The sequence below is a fragment of the Cucumis sativus genome, chromosome 6 (assembly GCF_000004075.3).
Source record: "Cucumis sativus cultivar 9930 chromosome 6, Cucumber_9930_V3, whole genome shotgun sequence".
In the NCBI taxonomy this organism is placed as follows: Eukaryota; Viridiplantae; Streptophyta; class Magnoliopsida; order Cucurbitales; family Cucurbitaceae; genus Cucumis; species Cucumis sativus.
In genome coordinates this window covers 28592206-28613855 of record NC_026660.2, presented here as the reverse complement: position 1 = coordinate 28613855, position 21650 = coordinate 28592206, and the positions used below count along the sequence as shown (strand labels likewise).

The 21650-nt window shown below is 30.1% G+C and overlaps 3 protein-coding genes across 3 annotated transcripts; 1 reads left to right on the top strand and 2 right to left on the bottom strand.

Annotated features, from left to right (window-relative positions):
* Positions 1-330: 330 nt before the first annotated feature.
* LOC101222214 (probable WRKY transcription factor 31) lies at positions 331-3092 on the bottom strand. Its single transcript, XM_004134727.3, has 6 exons — positions 2607-3092; positions 2417-2515; positions 2144-2317; positions 1594-2028; positions 1397-1510; positions 331-1290 (listed from the first exon to the last, which is right to left on the bottom strand). The coding sequence occupies exons 1-6, from the start codon at positions 2946-2948 to the stop codon at positions 583-585; spliced, it is 1872 nt and encodes a 623-aa protein (XP_004134775.1). The 5' UTR covers positions 2949-3092; the 3' UTR covers positions 331-582.
* A 13316-nt stretch (positions 3093-16408) lies between these two features.
* On the top strand, positions 16409-18451 carry LOC101222449. The gene is made up of 3 exons (XM_004134728.3): positions 16409-17407; positions 17979-18023; positions 18156-18451. The coding sequence occupies exons 1-3, from the start codon at positions 16591-16593 to the stop codon at positions 18284-18286; spliced, it is 993 nt and encodes a 330-aa protein (XP_004134776.1). The 5' UTR covers positions 16409-16590; the 3' UTR covers positions 18287-18451.
* A 97-nt stretch (positions 18452-18548) lies between these two features.
* Positions 18549-20757, bottom strand: LOC101210816 (putative pectate lyase 2). Its single transcript, XM_004134930.3, has 4 exons — positions 19929-20757; positions 19290-19393; positions 19050-19188; positions 18549-18840 (listed from the first exon to the last, which is right to left on the bottom strand). The coding sequence occupies exons 1-4, from the start codon at positions 20604-20606 to the stop codon at positions 18619-18621; spliced, it is 1143 nt and encodes a 380-aa protein (XP_004134978.2). The 5' UTR covers positions 20607-20757; the 3' UTR covers positions 18549-18618.
* Positions 20758-21650: the final 893 nt, after the last annotated feature.

Sequence of the window (21650 nt, the reverse complement as noted above, 5' to 3'; positions counted from 1 at the left end):
GAGGTAGTTGCGAGGAAGGTGAGATGGAAATATATTTGTTAGGGGTTTGGTTTGAAAGGAAAAAAGAAAAAGAAGAAAAGAAGAAAAGAAGAAGAAAAAGGGATATTACGTGTCAAAATGGAGTTGGCCGATATTCTTGACTGTAAGACTTTGGAGACTAGAATATGCCACCGACTGAGACGATTATTCTTTTGTCTTCTCTTCTTTGTTGACGTCTCCCACTTCCCAATTTCCAACCTTTCTTATTCAAACTCTTTGACGTACGTACATTATCATAATAATCACACAACTTGTACATTCATTCATTTTCTTTCTCTTTAATTTTAAATATTTTGCTTTCAAATATAAATATGTATATTATTAATTTTATTTAAAATTAAACAATTGAAAAGAATAATGAAGCCGTGTTCTATGTTTTTTCCCCAAATTAACAAAAAAAAACACAAAAAGTATGGACATGTTATCCGTCCCCATGATGGACATGACAAATAAAAAGACAAAAACCGACTCCCACTAGGGATCGTAGGAACAAAAGAGAGAAAAATTTAACCAACGGTAATTCTGATGGGTCTAATTAATAATTTAATTTCCAGGAAAACTGCTAATTTTGCTGTTGTTGTTGCTGCTTCCGTTGTTGTTTGTTGTTGTATTATTAGTGGTATTGGTGTTGCTATTATTATTGGAATGGGTTCCGCCGATGATGGAGGAGATAGCGGCGGCGAGCGCAGCAGTGAAATTGGGATCAGCGGTGATAGCAGCCGTTGCGGCACTCAACGTGTCAGCAAAAGAAGCACCACCAGGTTGAGCTGGACTCGCGGGTTGTGTAATTTGGTGATGACCCAAGTGAGAGGAATTAGCTCCCATTTCATGAGAAAGCTGTAGCCCGGAGAATTTTGACTGATTGTTATACAAGGCTTGTCCCAAAACTTGAGGCAATTGGGCGGCGGCTGATGGTGGTTGTCCGCCAGGGAACGGCACTTGGAAAGGGGCTGCGGTGGGTCTTTGAAACTGTAATGGGTTTGGAGTGTGAGTGAGGTCTAATGTGATGGTTGGAAATGGAGCTGAAGCTGAAATTGTAGCCATGCTTGTAGAACATGGAAGTATGGCTCGGGCTAATAAATTTGGGTTCATTAAGTTATGGTCCGCACTTGACATAGACCCTGATAATAACATAGTAGCCGCCGCTGTCGTGGTTGACGCCATCGCCATCGCCGCCGGCGGAAGTGGGTGGTTGTGGTTGCCTTCGTAAGTAGTTATCAATATAGTCCTATCTTCAGCACAACGTTGAACCTAAAACAAATATGACATTTTTATTTAGATATATATATATATACATATATATATATATATAATTAGATGATTATTTTAATTGATATAATATATATATAATACATACTTGTTTGCGAACAGGGCAACCCACAGCCATTGTGCAGCGATAATAGGCTCGTGGACAAGGGTTTCCTTTAGCCATTTTTTGGCCATATTTTCTCCATTGACACCCATCGGAAATCTACATGGATGAAATTAAATATTATAATTAAAAAAAATCATAAGGTTAATTAATTTAGATAATAATAAATAATAGTATTATACCATGGGAGCTTCGGAGCGAGCACGGACTGAGACACGGGCTTTACGCATGGTGGCTTCGGTGGATTGGTCAAGTGGTTTAGAATTAGAAGAATTGTTGAAGCGGGGGGTCTTATGGTTGGGACCCCAACCCTGAGATTCTGATTCGGGGCTATCTTCTCTGGGGATGGATCTTTTGGAATTTTCGTGATCGGAGTTGGGAGGCATGATTTCCGCGTGATCTCTTTTTTTGGAAGCTGTTTCGGTATTGTTGTTGTTGTTGTTGATGTTCAATGGAGACCCAGAACGAGTTCTTTCATCCGATGAGGAATTACATAATAATTCTTCGCTTTCACCTATGTTGCTATTTCCACTGGGTCCTAGATCCATAAATTGTCTTGGTACCATTACCTTTCCAACTTCATGTTTTATTTCCGTTGATTTCTTCTCCCCACCAATCTTCAATTTTATTAAAAACAAATTGTTATTTCTTTTGTTATTCAATTTAATTTGTTTAATTGGATATATTATTTATTGAAACAAAATTGGGATAACTATTTGAATTATTATGTACCTCTCGTTGATGAGCGGGTTCGGAGGGGTGATTTTGTTGTTGCTGCTTCTGTTGCATTAAGCTCAAGAGATGCATATGTAAAGAACTATAGTTGTTGCTCACATGGCTTAGCATGTCCCTTAGCTTGTGATTCTCTGCGTTCATTCGCTGAAGCTCCACTTGTAGCTGCGCTAGCTGTGCACCACCAATTTCAAATTCCAACCAATTTTTTTTCAATAATCTTGGATCAGAATCATCCAAAAATTTTAAAAAACAAACAAACAAATAATTTACCTCGTTTTTGGCTCGTTTATCTTCACCATCTGATGAAATTCCATCATCCACGGTTGATTGATCGCTTCCGGTGTTGGCAGTTAACAGATGCAACCCAGTCTAAATTAAAATTAAAAAATCAGCTCATGGAGGGAATTGGGGAAATTATATTGAAGAGAATTAATGAATTAAAAATTTATAAGCGCCTTACGTTAACGAGATTGAAGGAAGTTGTGGGGGGAGGCGGAGGGGTCAAAGCTTTATCGTCTTTAATGATAGAAGTAGTAGAAGTAGGTTTGGAGTCTTGATCAGCCTCAAGATCATCAACCACTCTTTTCTTAGCGGAGAAAAAATCAACCTCAACGGCCAAACGATTATTATCGTCGGGAGTGGAGTCGGTGTGGCCAAGTTTTCCGGAGAATTCTAAACCTTGAAACATTCTTTGAAAGGAATTGAGAGTGGGTGGGGGAGGGGGTGGTGGTGGCTTGTTTGAGAAGAACCCAATTGACTGATGCTCAGAATCACGAAGGGTTAGACCCCATCCTTTGTCCATAAAATCAAAGGAAATTAAAAGAGAAATAGTAAAAAAGATGACAGTGAAGAAGAGGAAGAGGAAGAAGAAGAAGATGAATTGAAAGAGAAGGAGAAAAGAAAGGAAAGGAAAAAGGAGAGAGGGGGGAAGGAAATGTAATAGTCTGTGAAGTCTTTTACCGGTGCAATGCGTTCGGCTATAAAAAGGGTTGGACGAAGACCAATTTGGATTTGGGATTTTCTACGGAATAGGTAAGATTTTAGTTTAATTACATCAGATAGTGCGTCAGTGTGCCACCTGGCACTTCACTCCCCCCAACTTTTCTATTTTTCGTGTACATACCGGATCTTTAAAAAACCAGAACCCGGGTGGAGAGAACCGAATCGTGGAAAACAAAAGGAGGAAAAAGAAAGAAAAGAGAGAGTTGGGGTTGGGTTTAGGATTCATTGTGTGGAGAAAAGAGTTTGACTGGTTCATTAAATCGGGAGGAAGAAGAAACCGATCCACCGCCCCGAATCCTGCGGCGGGTTCCACGTGAGGAAAAAGGAAAAAAAGGAAAAGGGAAAAAGGACGAAGGTCTCGTAAAGGAGCCAAGTCAACGAATTTGACGGCCCGGCTCTCTCTAAAGCCAACCGGGAGTGGGCCCGGTCTCACCACGGGCCCACGTTGCTCCCTTTCACTTTACAAGACACCACGTTTCAGATCTGTACCCGCGGGATCTATGTTGACTGTCCACCCGTGGGACCGAGTCATTTGCTTTGACTTTTTTTTTTTTTTTTTTTTTTTAGTTTCTCACAAAATACCATTATAGATTTAAAACTTGATTTCGTCTTCTCATTGGTTTTCATTCTTTTTTTTCAATATTAGTTGCCTAATTTAATTAATCATAATTAAATGTCGACATTTTGTTTACTGATGCACGACTCTTTCATAACATTGGACCCATATCATTTTTTCTTTCGCATTAGACCTAAATCGCCTACTCATCTAATCTTTCTTCAAAAAAATTGGTCTTTCTCTTTTTTTTTTTTTTTTTTTCCCATTCTCAATTTTACTAACCAATTCTTCCCTTCTTAAATCATTCCACATTTTAGTATTGAAAAACCCTAATGTTTTTCTGATAATTAGTTAGATATATTTGTATCCTATTTTATATTAGGTTGAAGTTGTTACTACTTTAAAATAGAGAAAAATAATTTAAATTTTTTATCTTGAATAAAGTGTTTTAAATAGTATTTTTTTTTCTTCAATTTAGTTTTTTAAAAAAACAAATAGTTTTGAGGAGAAAGCAGAAAACTGTAGGTCTTGAATTACAGAAACAAGGTATTCAAGAAAGGAAAATAAGAAAAAATAATTATTTAAAAATTTAAAAAAAAAATATACAATTAACTAAAATAATAAATAAATAGTATTTATTAAATGTTTTATTTTATAATTTACACGTATTAAATGTAAATCACATTGGGGTGAAGAGGGTGTTAATTTGGTACTGTGAAACGTAGCAGCAATCATTTTCTTCAACTACCGATTATGATATTAGATAATGATCCACAAGTCTTTGTTTAATTGATTGATTTAATATAATATATATATTTTTGGTTTATAAATCACTTTCAATTCTTCCATCTTTCAAAGACCTCAAAATTAATTAAGTAGGAAAGAAAGAGGGAAGTAGAAAATAAAAAAGAAAAATAGAGTTCTATATGCAACCCTAGCAACCGTAATACCCAAATTGTCCTTGCCTCAATTAATATATAGTGGGGGGGCTTATTCTATATGCAGAGTCAATAGTAGGATAAATAATTTAAGCATCCAGTAGTAAGAGCCTCCATTCCCTTTTTTTCAAAATGTATAACGAGGATATTTCTTTGAGGTGTAATTTAATGCTATATTAATTAACACTGATAAGAAACCTAAAGGGAAAAGAGTATGAACGTGATATTCTGGATTCTTCTAAATGGTAGGTTTTGGATAATATTTTGATATGTTCAATAGTTGATGTTCACTTTTATTTTCGTCCAATTTTAGTTATTGTACTGTCAAAATATATTGAGAATGATGCTAGTTAAATAAGTAAAATTAATCACTACAAGAGATTGTGGCTCTTCCAACGCACCAAAGTCTCGACATATATTTCGAAATGCATCAAAAAATTATTTTTCGATGCACAGAAGACATATTAAAATACGTCTAAATTCAACGTTTAAAGATTTGAAATTTATAGTTAATGGTCATCTTTTTCAACTAAATAGATAAAAAAATTAATGTTTCAGAAGAGGTTTGATTAAAATACACCAAATTTAAAATTTTAGGAGAAAAAAGTTATAATTAATAGTATTCAAATCTAAAATAATTTTATTATTAAATATAAATTTTGATAATACTTTTTTCAAAAAATTAAAATGACCAAAGTTCCAAATGAATAGAATTAGTTTATTGAATTAGAGTCAATTGTTTATAGCTTATAAATAGACTACCAAAATTTGATCAAGAAATCAGAGAATATTAAACAATGTTATTCAATACAGTATGTAAATTAATTTTTTACCAATTTTTTTCACAATTAAATGCCATAACGTTTGAATGATTTTTGTATGAGATTGGTTAAGTTGCACATAAATTAGTTCAAACGCTCAATGGATATTAAATACATGTATATATAGACCCTTTCTCAATTCTTTTACATTTAACCATGTGTGTATGTATAGACCCTTCGATCAATTCGTTTATTCTAAATTATACAGCAATTCATTTTTTTATTGGATAAAAATGCTGCTGAACATTTGACAATAACTTTTTCTTTCTGAGTTTCGTGGGTTTTAATTTTATCTCTAACATTTTTTAAAAAATAAATTTCATTTTCATATATTAAATTTTCAAATTTGTTTGGTTGTATTTTAGTCTAAATACCAAATTATTATTTAGCGTTACAAGATTTAAAAATTTTAGTTTAAATAACAAATTATTATTTAGCGTTACAGGATTTTAAATTTCCATTTAATCATTTAAATATAGGTGGACAACTTAAAAAAAACTCTCATTTTTCATGCTTGATCGTTTCTTTTTCAACATTTTCTACTGGACAAGATCAAATTGTTTATATTTTTTATTTATCTGATAGAGATGAATAATAAAATTAAAATTGGTTTAAAGCTTAAATTAAAATACAACTCTCTCCCTATATGACCCAATTTAAAATAAGAGACAATAAGAAAAAAAAAAGTTTTATTTTCCTAAATTGTTTCAAAACTTTATTTTCTTAAATCCGTGACTTAAAAAATATAACTTTTAAATCTGGACATTTAGAAATATATATATTTAATCTCTAAACTTAAATACGTAAATTAAAAAATTGCAACCAAAAGTTATTTTACAATAATTTTTTCTCCATTTTTTTGCTTCACCCGCCTTATTTTGCATTAAATCTGCCTTTGAAAATGAGATTAGAAATTTTTTTTTGACAAGAAATGTATGTAATGCTATTTTTATGTCATTGGATATGTGAGAGAAAAATGAACAATATTTTAGATTATTCTTCAGCAATTACAGTGTAATTGCTTCCAAAATAAGAATAGAAAAAAAAGGTTAGAATTAAAGAAAAGCCAAAGCCAGGTTTTCCATTTTTCTTTCTTTCTACCTTTGACTATATTGTTAGGATTTTTCTCTCTCCAAAGCAAGTTGAACTTTATAATTTAAATTATTCAAAAAAAGAGAGGAGAAAAAGATGACCCCAAATTTGACCATGTATGGCATGACATTTAGAACTTTATAGGCCATAAAATTTAAAAGCTTTCCACTTTTATGCTCTTTGTGTAAACATTTAAAAAGGACCATTAAAGAGTAGAAATCTGGTTCAAACCTAAGATAATGTTAGAAACTTAAAATAATAGGATGACAATATAGCCTTAAAACTAAGACCAAATTGGATTGTCTCATTGTTCTATGTTACCACTAAACTGTTTGGTAATCAAATTTCTTGTGATAAAATGAATTCAACAAGTAAAAAATTTAAGAACAATGAAAAAAATTGATGTTCAAATTTATATGCTTCATTAGCAATAACAGTGTTAACAAAGAAATATATATATATTTATTAAAGCAAAATATCAGATCATACAAAAACACCAATTAGATTAGATTAGAATGATTAGAAGGATGGTAAATAGCGTCATTTAACTATGTTTGATCCAAAATCATAAACAACTAATAATACATAAACAATTTAGGTTTAGGTTGTTACAAGCTCCTACCAATAAAACTTGTGAGTTGTTAGTTTGAGCATCAGATAATATGTTCAAACTATCTTGATAATAGTTTTATTCTAACTTTTTACTCAAAGTTGTAATTTGTTAATTAAAAGTCTAAAGACATGGTATTACAACTTTTGAATAGATTTTTTTTAAAAATGTATTTTTTATAATTGAAAATTAAGTTAAATGCATTTGCACACTAGTATACAGCTGGTAAAGATAAAATTTGATTGGTTTAAATTCATAGAAAAGTCAAAGTCATGATATTGGACTTGGAATCCATGATGAAAATAGAAGAAAAATTGGTATATTTCCACTTTGTTTCCCATGCATGCAGGGTGCTGGCTGATCGTGAAGTTCGGCCAACGAGAAAACATAAATAAAAAGGCATAATATAAACCGGTTTGGATTCAAATAAAGTTTGCTTTTTTAAGTTTATCAACCAAGAAAAATGATTCAAATAAAAAGGAAAAATAGATTCTTTTCATAGATACATTTTAAAACGTGTTGAAAATAAATATAATAATACACTAAAAATTCACTTTTAAAAATTTATTACTTTTGACATTTAAATGTTCAGCATATGGGCAGCATATTGAAAAGATAGTTGTAATTCAAAGGCCTTTTCAATTTGGTTTTGTTAACGTGTCTATGACTGTAATTTTAAGTACTTTCATGGACACTCCAATAAAAAGACACTTAGTTCTCCAATTATTCATAAAATTATGTAAATTAGGCCTGGTCTAAATGTGAAGTGTGCTAACTTAAATTGTCTTATGCGTGACTTGTGCAATCAACTTTAAAATTTTGTGTTAGTGGTTAGATTTTCAAAATAATTTAGCTACCCTAAAATGATTTTTGATTTATTTAAATTTAATTCTTTTTGTCAAAATATTAAAATAAATATTATTCAACGTTAATTGTAAACAAATAACTTCCCTACGTAGCTGAAAAAAATCAATAATTTGATCCAACTAAAATTACTCCATGGAATTGAACTTCATAATTTTCAACCCAAATCTTTCTAGTATTGCTTTTCTCTAAAAATATTTATTACTTCACATATTACTTGATCAAAATAGGAGAGAGTTAATTTATATCCCTGTAAAAGTTAATAGTAAAAATTAGATACTTGTTGATACGTGTGTGTATATATATATATATATATGGTGATATATGGTTGTATTAAAAAAAAATGATAGGAAAACCATGTTTAAGAATAGGATACCCAAAAATAAGATGTCCATGTTTAATACTACACACAATAGAAACATATAAAGTAGAGTTCGTGGTCCAAATGACTCTTTAATAATATTATAAAAATAAATTAATCATAAAAGATCAAGACCTAATGTTGATAATTTATATACAGATTTGTTAATTAGGACAAAGGAGAAAGAGCCAAAAGAGAATAAAGCATAAGAAGAAAGGGGAGGAAATAGCTGATGTAGCCTTAATTTTAGTTTAATCACACGCTTGAAATTTTGGGTTATGAAAATTAATACAATTAGATTAGGTATGAGAGAAGGATGAGCCAAGCCAAGCCATGTAGCTCGTATAAATTTATTGTTATTTAAAAATAAAAGAACAAGAAAAAAAAATAATTTAATTCAAACAAAAAAGGTTAATAATAAAATATAAAAATATTACAAATTTTTAACTTAATTGAAAATGTTCAGTTTAATTATTGGATAAAAGTCCAAATCATGGTTATATTTTCAAACAATAATAATAAAGGAAAATATTAATTGTTAGTCAACAATATCAGTCAGCTGAAGTTCTCAATTGGTAAAAAACAAACTTCACATTTTCAACACAATAATGACATTTCTCTATTTATTTCCTTTATTTCAGCACACTCCTTCTTGAGTTCCCATGTGTATCCTTTCTCATTTTTATTTCTTTACCATAAATTATTTAATTTTAAATTAATGCTTGCCTTCCAATATTTTTAAAAATATTATAATAATAAAACTTCTTAAAATATTTATCTGTATTTTGGTTAACAGTAGAATATGTAATTTTATTATATTTTATAAATATTTTAATCAAAACTGTCTCATTTTTTTTAAATCAATCTTTTAACTTCTTACTTACAAACAAAAGTAATATATAATAACGATGAATTAATTTAAGAGCAGTTGATCGAATAAAATTATATATATATATATATATATGTATTATTCAGTTTAATGGTTTTTCAAGAATGAGTATTACATTTTAATTCAATTCAAGAAAGTCAATATATGTATTTCATAAAATTAACCACGATACAAGTTTACAACATTTAGTTGAAGTTTCAAACCGATAAATATATAATAATCAAGTATAAGTAGATAACATTATTTATTATTATTAAAATAGTACAATTAAGTCTTGGCATGAGATGTGAGTATTAAATAAATACTTCAACTATATTATAAACTTTAAAACTACAAAACAATAGGTGTGAAGGGTAGTAATTAGAAATAGGGCAAAAAAAATCTCATTTGTTCTCATCCTTTAATTTTAATATTGCAATTACACTCATTCTAGAGCTAAAACTATGTGATATTAGGTTTAGGTTTAAATTTTGTATAGTGATTTGTACTTAAACAAAAATCGATATTTTATCGAAAATTCAAAATCTAAATTTTTAAAAAAATTAAAATTATTGTAATTATTTAATCAATTTTACATAACTAAAATTGAATTAAAAATTAAAAAAGAAAACTCACATACACAAGATCTAAACTTAACTAATTTTTTAAGAGGTCAAAGAATGAAGATGAAATAAAACTTAAAATAATGGAAAGTTAAAAAAGAAAAGAAAAAGAAGAGAAGGGAGGAAAATATTAAACAAAAGGTATAGGGCGTAAGCTTAGGCAATAAATAAATAATAAAAATTTCAAAGCAAAGAGAAAAAAAATGGAAAGAAGAGGAGAGGAGAAAAGGACAGAAGTTGACTGGGATTTATGTTGACCATTTGATACTCCCCACGTGGCTTACTTCAATGACGTAGAAATTTTGGTGCAGCGGTTAGATTTGAACGGCCAGGATTTAAACCAAAAATATGCGAGGAACGGCTTTGATTGACGCCTTCACTTAACAGCGTCTTTGCGTATTTTCGCACGTAAGTTGACGATGATGCTTTTCACACTCCAAGTCTAATAATACCATCCCCTATTTAACTTCAATAATTATCACTATTTGTTTATTCATTTGTCTCTATTTGGACCATTTTTTTTTAATCTTGTTTGTCATATTTCAATGACTTCTATCCAAATTCTACCATTATCAAACTTCTTACGTCTTCAAAATTGTTTCCTAATTTCTAGCCTAAATAATGTGAGGTTTTAGTTTTACTTTACTTCATTAAATAATTCTATATTATTAAAGTTTTTTATTGTGCCAAACACTTTATAGTGATAATATTTAATAGTTAGTTATCTAACTTTTTTAATTATAGTTATTCAAATTCCATTTCATAATTTTATTATCTTAAAGATTTAAGAATATTAAGTTTATTTTCATTTGCTTTATTGGAGTGTCTAAAAAATAAGTTAAGAAGTTTGAAAACTAAAATAATGGTTAAAAAAAAACTTGCTTTTCATTTTCTTTTTTTACTATCCATAACAATTTCCCTCACAAATTTGATTAAAAATTTCACAATTTTGATTAAAAATTCAAATGTTTAATTAGTTAAGATAAAAAAATTAGGGCGTGCTAAAAAATGGTAAATAAATAATAAAAAACCGTAAATGATTTCTAAAAAATGGCATCTTAATTTTTTTTTTCAAATTTCAAGTAAAATTTTGAAATTTTGAAAATTTGAAATTTAAAATAAAACTATAAGTACATTTCTTCAAAAAAAAAAAAAAAAGTGAGAACGAAAGGAAATAAATTGGAGAAAACGAAGTTTTAGAAAAAGCCTGAAAATATGTGTAATTAAAAATACAATCTTTAAGTGGACTTGGTATATGAATAATTAAATAAAAAAGCTGTCAAAATTTGAATTAAGATGGGATGCAAAATAAAGAGATTGCTTAATTAAGATGCTAAACTTGTTTTAGTTTGATAATTATATAAAAAAGAGAGAGTTCAAACAAAATTCTGCGAAAATTCAAACCCACATAGGACCGACAAAAGCAGCGATAAAATAAAATAATATGAATTAGGATTATAATTAAAAAAGAAAAGGAAAAAGAAGAAGAAGAAGGCAAAGAAAATGAAAGCAATCATTGTCAACCAAAACAGCTAGCAAATCCTCATTTGATTACAATATTAATTATTAATTATTCGTCAAACAAAATCGTAAACTTCATTTTAACTTTACCTCCAGATTTCATTCGTTCTGTTGGCAACATTTTTTGCCTTTTCTTTTTCTTCCTTATTTAGTCATTTATTAGGTTTCTTCCCTTCTTAGGTAATTGATACAATTCTTTGACATTTTATCTTCTTTTTTTGGATTATTATTCTTTTTCTTTTTTCCATTTATTTATCTCCTATCTTATCATCTTTATTTTTTATTTTTTAAAAAATATTAATTTAAAATTGCCTTATTAGAGATATATGTTTCAAAGTAGGGTGTTTATATATATTTTAAAAGCACTCTCTTGTTTTCAATTTTATGCATCTAATTTACGGATTGTTAATGGGTTTTTTTTCTTCTTATTTTAAAATATGGATATCTAAGTTATTCTAAAAATTTATAGCACATGATAGGATTTAATGCTCCAATTATACAAAACTAGTAGTCATAGTCCAACTTTTTGTACACTGTATTAAATAATTAATTCTTCCATCTTTGCAATATTAGATCAAGTTAAATTATATATTTTTTTATAATTAATAAATATGTCCACATTAGTTGTTGATAAAATACTTTTATAATAATAAAAAGCATTGACACAATCAAATTTATAAATTTGACATATGAATACTTTATTAGTTTAATGCGTGTCTAAAACTATTTAATCATTATCACAATCATAACTAAAAATAAAGCTAACAGATTGAAATTAATAACTTTCACCCAACAAATGCAAACTATTCTTTTTACTACTTTATAAATTATGAGAAAAAAAAAGTAAAAGATTTCTAAAAAAATGGGTAGAAATTATAGTTTTTTTTTTTCTTTTAAATTGACGAGTGAGGAAATTAAAAAATATTTTTAATATATTAGACAGTAAATTAAAAACTTTAAGTCACAATAACTAAATTGAAAACTGCTTTAATTTTTAAAGAATAAAAGTCCAAATTCAACTTTTTAAATATTTAATTTTGAAAAAAGTCGTTTGAAGAAAAGTTAAATGTTTAGCAATTACTTACAATAATTTTTTAAACACTTCAAATTTTATTTTAAATAGTTTTGATTAAAAGATAATTGAAATAAAAAGGATTTTTTAAACAATTTTCTTTTCATATAATCAATTCAAAGAGAACTAAAACATGGAGCAGCAAAAAATGTTTATACATCGATTTTTTGACTTCATACACGTTGTTCCTTTTCATATTCTACCAATTTCTACGTCTCTTACAATGTGAAGATACAATTACAACTTACATGTAGGAGAGGTATACATTAAAAAAAAATTAAGTTGATTATGGATGATTTTAGTTTCAAAGTAAGCTTAACTTGTAATCGAATACATTTTCTTTTATATATATATTTAGATATTAGACTTTTTATTTACATGATACAATATTAAATTTCTTCACTAAAAAATTTAAACTTTTAGATCAAAAACCTCTTAAAATGATATCAAAATTAAGAATACCAACAATAATGGATGAATCATCTACTTCATCTATGTATAATTTAGAAATGTAGTATTAATAAATTATATGATGTGAATTATTCATTATAATCTAGTAAACAAAAAATACAAAAAAAAAAAGGTGCACTAATAAAAAAAGAGTATCACACAAAATCTATTATGATCATGACTAGTAGGTTCTTAAGAAGAAAAAATAAAAAGTGAGTAATAATATTATTTAAAGACATAATCATGATACAAATAGTCATATATAATGTAAACATATTGAAAAGTAGCTAGAAAAAAATAAATCTTTCATAAATTGAGTATAGCAATCCATATATTGATATATATTGATGTTAACAAGTTTAATAATAATTTTGAAGAAAACGATGATGAATTATATAGACAAATGGATTAATGAAAATGATATAGATGCAAGTTGATAATTTTGTGTTGACTTGTTTTGTTTGGATTTGGTGTTGATGGAAAATTGTTTAGCTTCATATGGGATTCTCCCACCAAGAATTGAGTTTGATTATGGATGGGATGTACTGATGTAGGATAAAATTAATAAGAAATAAGAGAGAAAAAAAAGGGAAGAAATTAATTATCATTATTATTATTATTAATGTGGTGGATATGAAGGTTGCAATGGATAACAAGTTGAGTTTGTCGTCCCCTACTACGATCCTCTAGTCAAACATTGTAGGTCATCCTTTTCTGACCATTTGATTGCAACCATTTTTGGATCATACTATTCCAAAACTTTATTGGATTCATAATTGCATATACATCCTATTATTCACATATTACAATGCCCGATAAACTACCCATTACTAATTTAATACAACTTGACAACGTTTTCTTTACTGGTCGGTTCGATAATGTGACCAAAGTTTCTTGTTGGTTAGAAAAACGAAAAAGAGTATGAATAGGAACAATATTACGTGAGTACATTTATTACATGATGTCATGATCAAGGACTTATACTTAAAAATTAAAATAGAATTTATACCATATTATTGTGGAGTAATTATGTAAAGTTAGGCGTATTTTTTACTAATTTAGTTGGATTAGTGTGTGGTTCATCTATGTTTGAACCAATGATTGTTTAGAAATTCAAACAATGTCTCGTATTGATTAGAAAATGGAGAAAATTATATGTATACACCTAGAGTACAAAATTCTCCCTTAGAGGTCTTGTGGATGATTTCGAAAAAAAACAAAATCATAAAATGATGAAGACTTTGTTTAAAATTAATATTATTAGAAACAATAAATTCTAGGCCTTCAAAAACATTTCAATTATATAATAAGTTTAAATGTTAGGCACTTTTTTTTTTTGTTCTAAGACCTTTTCCACTAAAAAATGTCATCTCATTAATGTTGTAATTTGTGACATTTATTGAATAAAACCTAAATTAATTTGATAAGACACATTTGAAATAGGTATATGAATTAAGAAAGATGGACCAAAATGAATAAAATAAAGCGAAGTTTTTGCCACACTTGGTCCCAAAACATGTCATTCAACCTAAGATATGAATAGTGCTGATAATAAACTCTAAAAAGTATTACCGAATAAATATATTAGTTGAGTCCGTCCCGCTTAAAACTTAAAAATCTTCTTTGTAAGTATCTAACCCATGAACACAGTAATTTCTTCCACACAACACAAAATCAATAAAAGAAATTTCAAATCAGTTCGGCTAAACACGAATCTCAATACAATACACATACTATGACAAAAATATAAGACTCAAAGTGGTGAAACTAATAGTGTAATATTTATGAAATAGTCTTTTTCTTTTTATGAATGGCATTAAATACAAAACACAATATTTCAGAGGATTAGGTGAATAATTGCCATCAAAGTGTAATATAAAATTCGAGAAAAGTAATATAACAAACATGTGGATTGCTTTGAATTTGATTACATTTTATTTGACATTACCATTTTGTATTAAATATATATGTATATTTTTAAAAATTTCTTCCAAGATATCGGCAGATATATATATAATATTATATATATATATATATGAAGCCCATGAGAACATGAACGTGAAAACACTTCTTCTCTTCTGCTTTTAGTCAAAAAGAGTTTGGAAATAACAATAATAATAACAACCAAGATTTGACTAAAAAGACCTTAAACCCTACACTCTACTTTTATTTCAAAACCCATAGCCTTTTCTTTTTTGCGGATCCAATGGGCCCTTTCCCCCCTTGTTTTATCAGGTTTTAGCGTGAATCTGGTTTGTTATGCATTGAATTCGGGTCAAAACCGTGTGCACAGATCGCGGTTTCAGACCTATTTTTCAAGTTTGGTTTCAAAGAAAAAAGATTTACTTCTGTTTGTTCACCAAAACTGGCCAAGCCTCCATGATTCCGGGATATATGTTATCTCGTCCTACATGTTAGGGTTAAAAACGTTGTCGTTTTCGGGGATCCGGTTCTTCAGCCCAAAAAAGGCTGCAGTCTCCCTTTTTGGAAATGGGCTCCATCACATAATGGACTAATTTGTGGGCTTTCGTGGGCCACCTTCAAGAAAAGTATAATATAGTCTCCCTAGGAGAAAATATATAAATACTATATCAACACCTCCAAGTTTTAATGCATCTATTTTAGTTTCTGGCAATTTAGAAAAACAATTTCTTGGGCTATTGTTTTAAATAGCAGAATAGTGATATTATTATTGGTTTTTTTTGTGTTAATTGTTGTTTGGCACATGGATGATATATTTTAACTTTAAATATTAAGATACGGATGGAAATTTGTGATATAGCTTTTTTTTTCTTTTTTTTCAATATTTAATGGAGTTAAGTTTGGGACAAAATTATGATAGAGTTAAGATTTTGATTTTAACTCTATGAACGTGGTACAGACTAATACTATAGTTTGGGGGCAAATTAAGAGAATATGTTTCATAACTCTTTTTAAAAAGTTACCGGTGATAAGAATGATTGTGTATGCCATGTGAATTATTATTAGAAAGAATAAGAAAAAAAAAGTGTGTGACACATGGACATCTTTATAAACAAAGTTTGAAAAACCTTAACATCAACAAACAATGATAAGAAATAGTTCAAATAAAGTGATCCAAAATATTAAGTTTACATAGTTTATATTAAATTTTTATACCAATATTTAAGAGAAACAATTAGAAGTGCATCAATGTTTTTGAGTCGATTGCATATGCGTTTCACTAAAGATTATGTTATTTGATTCTCATTACTCCATAGTAGTTGCAATAGTATTATATTTGTTAGGGCACAATGAAAATAAGATTGGTCTAATTGGCAAAAACCATAATTTTCCATTATATAGTAGTAAGAGCAACCACACAACGTTAAATACCAAATACTAGAAAAAAGGAAGGAAAGATTTTGTTGGTGACAATTGACAAAGTGACAGCACCAAGCACTTCTCTTTTCCAATAACCATACATCATAATGAATAAGAAAATGAATTCGTCATTAAAACATTAAATAACAAAAGAAAGATAACAAAAAGGAAAGGGAACATCAAAGCAAGAAAGAAATTCAAAGATAACAATGGAGATTCCTCCCAAGAGAAAAAGAAAAAAACTTCAACTTCACTCTTCTCATTCTTCATCTTCAAACTTAGTAGAAGAGAAATTGATCTCAAATCTCCTAATTCTGCCAAAAAATGAAAAAAATGCCATTAGTTTCAAATTCCCTCTCCCCTGTTCTTCTAATTATGTCACAAATATTCCTAACATCATTCTTGTGCGTGAAAGCAACATGCCGAACCTCCTGCGGCAACATTCCGATCCATTACCCTTTCGGCATAGACGACGGATGCGGCAGCCTTTATTACCGGAACCTCCTTTACTGCACGAATTCCGACAAATTAGAGCTCCGAACAACCACCAGAACATACCCTGTTTCCGCCATTAGCTACTCCGATCCCTACATCCTAATCTCCGACCCAGACATGTGGACCTGTCAAGACGGTCAAAACTTCCGCCCGACTCGACCCTTCGTCCTTGACCCGGAAACCCACCTCTCTGTTTCCCCACTAAACGACTTCCTGTTCTTCAACTGCAGCGAACAGAACGTGATGATTGCGCCCAAGCCGGTGTTCTGCGGGCGATTCCCGGACCGGTGCGACGCGTCGTGTGACAGTGCGAGTTATTTGTGCACACACTTGCCGGGGTGTGAGACGGCCCTGGGGGAGAGTTCATGCTGCTCGTATTCACCGAAGGCGATGGATTCATTGAGGATGATGGTTAAGTACTGCGGTAGCTACACAAGCGTGTATTGGAGGAGCGTTGGAGATGGAGATAATAAAGATCAGATTGCTGAATATGGGATTCGGATTGATTTCGATTTTCTTGTCACAACTACTTGTCTTGGTTGTCAAGATGTTTTGAAGGGCGGTGGGTCGTGTGGATTCGATGTTGAAACGCTTCAGTTCTTGTGTATTTGTGGTGATAACAATAATGTCACTACTTATTGTCAAGGTATTCTTCAATCTCCCCCCGTTTAATTATTCTTAAGTTCTATTCAATTTTGACATTCCCATTTAAGGTTTTATTTAATTAAAATTTATTTTTCTTAGTTTTCAAAACTCCTAATTTTTTACAACTTTCTTAAAATTAGACAGCGGAAGGAAAAAAAATGGGTAAAAGTATTTTTGTAACTTAATTTTAAAGAATGAAATAGAGTTATTAAGTGAAGTTTAAATAGTTATTGAAAACAATAAATGTGAGTATAAAAAAAGATTTGAATTTTTTTAGAGTTTAATTACGATTTGACTGCTACAAAAGGTTGGTAATAGGAGATATAAGTTTTTTTTCCTTCTTTTAGATAAAAAGAGGATTAAGACTTAATAAGTTGATGAATTGAAATATCAAACGTTGTTGGGGATTAGAAACAATCTTAAGTGTGGAGATAGAGATATATACATCCTTAGACTTCAAAGTAAGATAATGAGTCTGAATTTAAGCAATGAAAATACAGATGTTGTTGATTTAATCTATCCTACTTGTATAGGATTTTTCTTAACAATATTTGCTTTTTGGGCACATGCAGATCAAAGCATATCCAGTGTTAGCCATAAGCACCGAATAATTGCAGGTAAAATTTGAAAATGTGCTAGTTAATCAGGTTCTTTGAACATAGCTTTTTCTTAATTGATGTATATATATATATATGTTGTTAAGGGGGTACTTGTAAAATTGGAGTTAGTAATTTAATTTAGTATTATAGGGACAGTGAGTGCGGTATCAGCAGCTGGGGCATTGGGAATTGCAGCAACTATCTTGTTTATGAAGAAACTGAAGAAGGCCAACGCACCCGTCACATGTGGAGTTCAAACTAACGACAACAGGCTTTTTTGATATCATTCAAATTCAAATACACACTTCTAATTCTCTCTTTCACTTTCTCTTTAATTTCTTCTCTTTCTATTCAATACGAACTTCTTTTTCTCCCTTTTGGCAAATACCAAATACCATTAATCTTCATACTTTTGAAGTTTATGTTTGTAGTTAAACTTTGAAAAAGTGTGTCATATAAGCGGTTTGTTAAAGTTGAAAGAAAAATTATATTTTAACACTCAAAACAACTTAACAAATATTAAAGTTGGTGAGATCAACTGAATTAAACATAGAAAGTGATCGACCATATATTATGTCATGATATTGGAAGTTGTTGTTAAAAATTAAGATAATCAACAAGGTTTGGCAAGAACACAACGCAAAGGGCCAGCGGCAATAGTCAAAAGAGGAGCTAAAGAGCCATGAGCAACAGGAAAAGCTTGAGCTTGGGTGTAGAAAGGCGTACAAGATCCCCACCCTGTTGGGATGAAATAAGCCCCATTCATAAACACATCATTTGAAGATCTCCATTTCCACGACTTCCATCCACTCTCATAAACCTCTCGCTTTGTTACCTACCAAACCACAGATCCACAACCAAACTTTTTTAAACTAATACCAAAATAGATACTTATCTTCGATTTTATGATTATTGTAAGTTTGATAGTCGAATTTAAAGACTTTTGAAAGTTTAGAAATTCGATTGTTAATTAAAGTTTGATGATGTAATTGCTAACGATATCTTCTGAATTGATTTTTGTAAATTGCCATGGATTAAAATTACCTGCTTTGAGAAAGGATCGTTAGGAGCCATGAAGTAATTTCCTTGGCTGAAGATGGTTGGATCTGCACTGCCACCCATCGCATACATTTCCCATTTGTTGTACCAATTATTGGCAACATGAGCATACCCAAATCTCACCCTGCAAGATTATATACATATTATAAAAATTCTCCACTTTAATTTTTGACTCGAAAAAAGAAAAAAAAAAAGAGAGGTCTAATTTAAGATTAGTTTAATTACCTAGGCATTCTTTGAACAAGTCCAGCCCCGAAACGATTAAAAGCTACCGTCACTCTCATGATTCTATCATCTCTAAATTCATCGTTGTGACCAAGAAGGATGACCTGCACCAACCGTTACTTCATTATTAATTACCTTACTCATTTGATTTTGTTTGTTTGTTTTTTTATTTATAAAAACTAAATCCTATTGTGAAAATTTTAAAATATATATATTTAGTCTCTTTTTTGCTTCTCCAAGGTAATGTTGATTCTGTACCCGTACTTTTGCCTCTTGATCAGCTTAAATTATTAACGACCATTGTGATAATTATTGTTTTATTAATTTACTGATAGTTCATTCACCAAATTAGAATTAAAAATATAGGTCAAAGGTAATTGTAGAACGATGGTTTTCTTTTTCTTTTTACCAAAATAATTTTTGAAATTACAATTGAATTTGTCTCGAAAGGTAAAATTAATTTATCCAAAGAAGTTTATAAAATATATACTAGATTTTTATTCTAAAAAGAGTGTTGTATAGTTTCTAAGAATTGAATTTGTGGGTAAATTTTTTAATTAGAAAGTAATTAAAATAGGGTTTAATTATTAAATAAATATGTGGTTAGTTTAATTATGGTTAAAAAAAATAATAATATACTTTATCATGTTGAGAGAAGTAATTATTGGAGATGGTGACAGCAGTGGAGGCATGAATGACGTCAATGAGCCCATCAGTACATCGAGCCAAATAGCAATGGTCGATCCAAATATGTGAAGAACTGAATATCGAAATGGCGTCACCGTCCGATTGTTGGCGGTCACCACAATGAGTCACCGAGCTCCTCACGCGTCCAGGCTTCCCCGGCTTACAATCATGAATGCTGATCCCGTGGATTATGACGTGGCTCACATTTTGGATCGTAATACAAGGCCCATTGCTAATTTCCACGTTTGCCCCTCGCCCGTCTATTGTCTTATAGCTATTCACCATCAATTCTCTTTTAAGAGTAATCACCATATCTCTTGCGAACACAATCCATAATGGCTGCATTTGGATCACCCCAAAACGCAGTGTTCCGGGTTCTGGATATTCCGGGTCGTCCGATGGGTCTGTGACTACGTAGATTGACCCGAATTTGCCTCCCAAAGCGTCGCTGCCAAACCCAACGGCACAGTCCGCCAGGGCACGGCGGTTGGCTGCCCAATTGCGGTTGTTCCGCCAGCATGCGTCGATGGGGTTGAGGGATGGTTTGCTATAGTAGTTGTTGGGTTTGGGCGTGGAGATAACTGTAGGTAGGAAAAAGAGGAATGCTGATAATAATAATGGGGAAGCCATGGGGTTTTGGATGAGTGTTATTTTGTTTGAGAAATGGGGAGTGAATTATAGGGAAAATGTGAGAGTTTAAATTGGTGGAACACACGATATTGACCGGGGCAGGGAGGGTTTAAAACTCAGATTTTGGTAAGGATTTGGTGGTGTGTATTTATTCGTGGTTTACACTTCCACCACTTTGTTGCTTGATATCTTTGTTTGACGTATACTTATATATGCACCAGATATATATTTAGTTTGAAACGTGCTGGCACGAGATAATTTATTTTTATAAATCATTCTCATTTAATATTAATCCAGAGGGTTTGGATTATAAATACACAAAGATTGAGTTGAAATTTTGTGTATGTAACAATATTATATATAATATACATGATTATGTGTATGTTATTGAGGACTTTGGTGAGAGCTACCGTAGTCGCCGTCCTTGAGTTTCTTCAGAAATTATTCAGAATGATGCTACAAAAAGTCTATTTGTCTTTTCCTTTTTGGTTTTTATAAAGTTATGACAAAATTTGCGCTCTTTCAATATTCATTTAATTTTGAAACGTGTCTTAGAATAATTTCTTTGTTTATATTACGATCCACCTTATTCTTCAAATGATAGTTTTTATTATATTATATCGACATCAAAATATATGTGAGATATTGAATTTTTAGAGAAAATGATACTAATTTTATATGGCATAGTGTGAGAAACATATATACAACAGAGAAGAAACATAAAAAGCAGTCTAGTTTTGATTAAGTAATTTAACGAATGCTTAAGATCATCATGTAGAGAAGAAATTGGTATTTCAATTGCATATTAATACTAATTCAAAATAAATTGGTAACTTATTAATTTAGCAATGATATAACATAATTCGTTCCTAATGTAATATGAAGTATTGTACCGATTTGTCAATGGTTTATCGTTCAAAATTTATTTTACATTATGTATATTGGTTATTCAAAAATTCATTTCAAAGACATATAATTAGGACATTAATAGTACTATATCTAACATTCATTCTAAAACAATTTCAAATATAATATTGTTATGTT

Coding starts and splice junctions, on each gene's coding strand:
- LOC101210816 (XM_004134930.3), bottom strand. CDS start 20,606: ATGGCTTCCCCATTATTATTATCAGCATTCCTCTTTTTCCTACCTACA. Junction 19,394..19,928: donor ACTTCTCTCAACATGATAAA/GTATATTATTAT, acceptor CGGTTGGTGCAG/GTCATCCTTCTTGGTCACAA. Junction 18,841..19,049: donor ACGATCCTTTCTCAAAGCAG/GTAATTTTAATC, acceptor GTGGTTTGGTAG/GTAACAAAGCGAGAGGTTTA.
- LOC101222449 (XM_004134728.3), top strand. CDS start 16,591: ATGAAAAAAATGCCATTAGTTTCAAATTCCCTCTCCCCTGTTCTTCTA. Junction 17,408..17,978: donor TGTCACTACTTATTGTCAAG/GTATTCTTCAAT, acceptor GGGCACATGCAG/ATCAAAGCATATCCAGTGTT. Junction 18,024..18,155: donor TAAGCACCGAATAATTGCAG/GTAAAATTTGAA, acceptor TTAGTATTATAG/GGACAGTGAGTGCGGTATCA.
- LOC101222214 (XM_004134727.3), bottom strand. CDS start 2,948: ATGGACAAAGGATGGGGTCTAACCCTTCGTGATTCTGAGCATCAGTCA. Junction 2,516..2,606: donor CTTCCTTCAATCTCGTTAAC/GTAAGGCGCTTA, acceptor ATTTTAATTTAG/ACTGGGTTGCATCTGTTAAC. Junction 2,318..2,416: donor ATAAACGAGCCAAAAACGAG/GTAAATTATTTG, acceptor GGTGGTGCACAG/CTAGCGCAGCTACAAGTGGA.